At 29.1% G+C, this 2,240-nt stretch overlaps 1 protein-coding gene across 2 annotated transcripts; it reads right to left on the bottom strand.

Moving 5' to 3' along the window:
- Positions 1-86: 86 nt before the first annotated feature.
- Positions 87-1,606, bottom strand: LOC100570608. Of its 2 annotated transcripts, none has more exons than XR_001680123.2 (3): positions 1,413-1,590; positions 289-475; positions 87-201 (listed from the first exon to the last, which is right to left on the bottom strand). XR_001680123.2 is itself a non-coding variant. In XM_003247135.4 (3 exons), exons 2-3 carry the CDS (start codon positions 609-611, stop codon positions 117-119), a joined length of 408 nt encoding a protein of 135 aa, XP_003247183.1. In that variant the 5' UTR covers positions 612-673; positions 1,413-1,606; the 3' UTR covers positions 87-116. The 2 variants fall into 2 exon arrangements, 1 of the variants encoding a protein (XP_003247183.1); XM_003247135.4 differs by having other exon boundaries at positions 289-673; positions 1,413-1,606.
- Between the last annotated feature and the right edge of the window lie 634 nt (positions 1,607-2,240).

Raw genomic sequence — 2,240 nt, 5'->3', positions numbered from 1 at the left:
TTTGTTAATATAGGTAGGTATATAATTAATAAAAATTAATATCTGGTTTAATATAGATATGCCCTTACAATTCTGGCTACTGCTTAACAAACTATTAAATTTAAACAAAACTTTATTTATAATATAATAATCTCTTTCATTCTATTGAAATTGTATTCGTTTTTGATCACTAGTGGTAGGTTGATCATCACTGAAATGCACCTATTAGAATAATATGACATCGAAATAATTTTTATAAAACAAATAACCTATCGTTTTCTCTCAATAATAATTGTTCTAAATATATACCTGATTAGCGTTGTTTTTATCCTCTGTTTCTTTGTTTGAGGTGTTGTTATCTTCATCTGGTATTGATTCAATATCATCTTCGTCAATGCGGCTTCCATCGCATTAAGGCAAGAATTTCCTTTACAGTATCCGCAGATCATTGAACATTTTAATCCATGTTTTCGGCGTCCACAACTAGCAGTGCAACCTTTTGTGCAGTTACACGTAATTAAATTTAACAAGCTTTCGGGAATCAAAGGACCTTTTAAGGGTATTGGCAATAATAAATCATTTTTTACATGCCAGCCCCATTCTATTGGTGATTTTTCATTTCCCAACCACATTTTTCCTTAATTAAAGTTAATGGAGAAGTAAAGATGAAAAATCTGGATTAAACTGAAATAAACTAAATTATTTATATTAATAGATATTAATAGATTAATAAATAAATAATAATAAAAAAATACAAAGTTCTTGGTAAATATACCTTTTTTTTTTCTGATAATATTTTCTATTGTGTATAATTTATAAAGCAGAGACCCGGGAGACCACCCATCGAATTTTTTCATTGGCCCTCATTTACGCCAACTTTAAACCAAAGACCCGGGAGACGCCAACCGAATTTTCTCATAGGCCGTTCCCTTACGGTAGTTCAAATATTATACCTAGTCGGAATAAGAGCGCCACACGGGATCTCTGTTTTATAGTTAAGGAAAGGAAGGATAAGGAAGGAATATTTAAAATGAAAATATTTAGTAATGCTAACTATTGAAGATCATTCGCCTTAACCACAAAATTAAAACCCAATTAAGTATCGAATTTAAGTATAGGTACCTATTTAACTCTCAATTAGTGTAGATGCTATCAGATGCCATGTAAATACAATGTATATATAACAATTAACATGTAGGTAATACCTACTAGGTATGTTGTGTGAATATGTGTTGTAAACATTCAAAAATTAGCTAGGTACTTATACGCCATTGTTATAACGATTCAATAATTTAATTATATTATTATGTAAGTAATCAAAGTGTTAATACTTTAATAGTACCTATTGATTAAAATTTAAAAATTAAAACAGAAATATATTTAAATAGTTAAAGACGAATTAGTTTTATCAAAACTGGGAAAACCATACTTACTTGTGCGCAAATAAGCTATAATAAGTATACGAAAATTATTTCACCACTTTGTGATCCACCACAGTAAACAGGTATTATTAGATGTGCAATACATCAATTATATCGAAAGCATAGAAAACCAACTGTGTTCGCGGTTACAACAATCAACCAAGTGATTTGCGATAATCGGCTTCACTTTGAAAAGATCAGATCACGTGGACAAGTTCTCGAGTCTGTTGTCACAATCGTATCCACACGAGATAACGTGTCCCGTACGGATTATATAAATCAGAAGACTCGTGTCTTATCCGATCTACTGACTATACTATACATGCACCGCAGCAGTATAGTTGGAGGGTAATTGACATACTCACATATATTGAAATAACAATTATTTACACTAGGATTTGATGTTTTTGATTCATTCAATTTCGTTTGGAATTATTAAAACGAATATATTATAACAGATATTTCTTGAAAGTGTACATCAACTCGTAGTTATAGACTATAGGATATAGCGTTTAATTTTTAAATATTTATTAAACAAATTATTCAATTAATTCATATAAGTATAATAAGTATTAATGTACAGTGTACATATATTAATCGGAAGGTACGTATCTATAATAGTCAATAGATAATGTAACTTCTTTTATATATATGCATTAAAAATCAACCATTAGTTTCAGTAATTAAACAGCAATTAATTAAGATATTGACTATTATTGTTCGATAGTCATTCATTTATTAGAGACCAACATATAAATTCCTAAAATACTTACACTGAAAAAGACATTTTACTAAATTCTTATTTAGAACGGATATTAAAACGATGTCATCAATAAGTTC

Source organism: Acyrthosiphon pisum, chromosome A1 (genome assembly GCF_005508785.2).
Source record: "Acyrthosiphon pisum isolate AL4f chromosome A1, pea_aphid_22Mar2018_4r6ur, whole genome shotgun sequence".
Taxonomy (NCBI): Eukaryota; Metazoa; Arthropoda; class Insecta; order Hemiptera; family Aphididae; genus Acyrthosiphon; species Acyrthosiphon pisum.
The sequence above is the reverse complement of the archived record's forward strand: the minus strand, read 5'-3'. Positions and strand labels throughout refer to the sequence as shown.

Coding starts and splice junctions, on each gene's coding strand:
- LOC100570608 (XM_003247135.4), bottom strand. CDS start 611: ATGTGGTTGGGAAATGAAAAATCACCAATAGAATGGGGCTGGCATGTA. Junction 202..288: donor ATAAAAACAACGCTAATCAG/GTATATATTTAG, acceptor TTATTCTAATAG/GTGCATTTCAGTGATGATCA.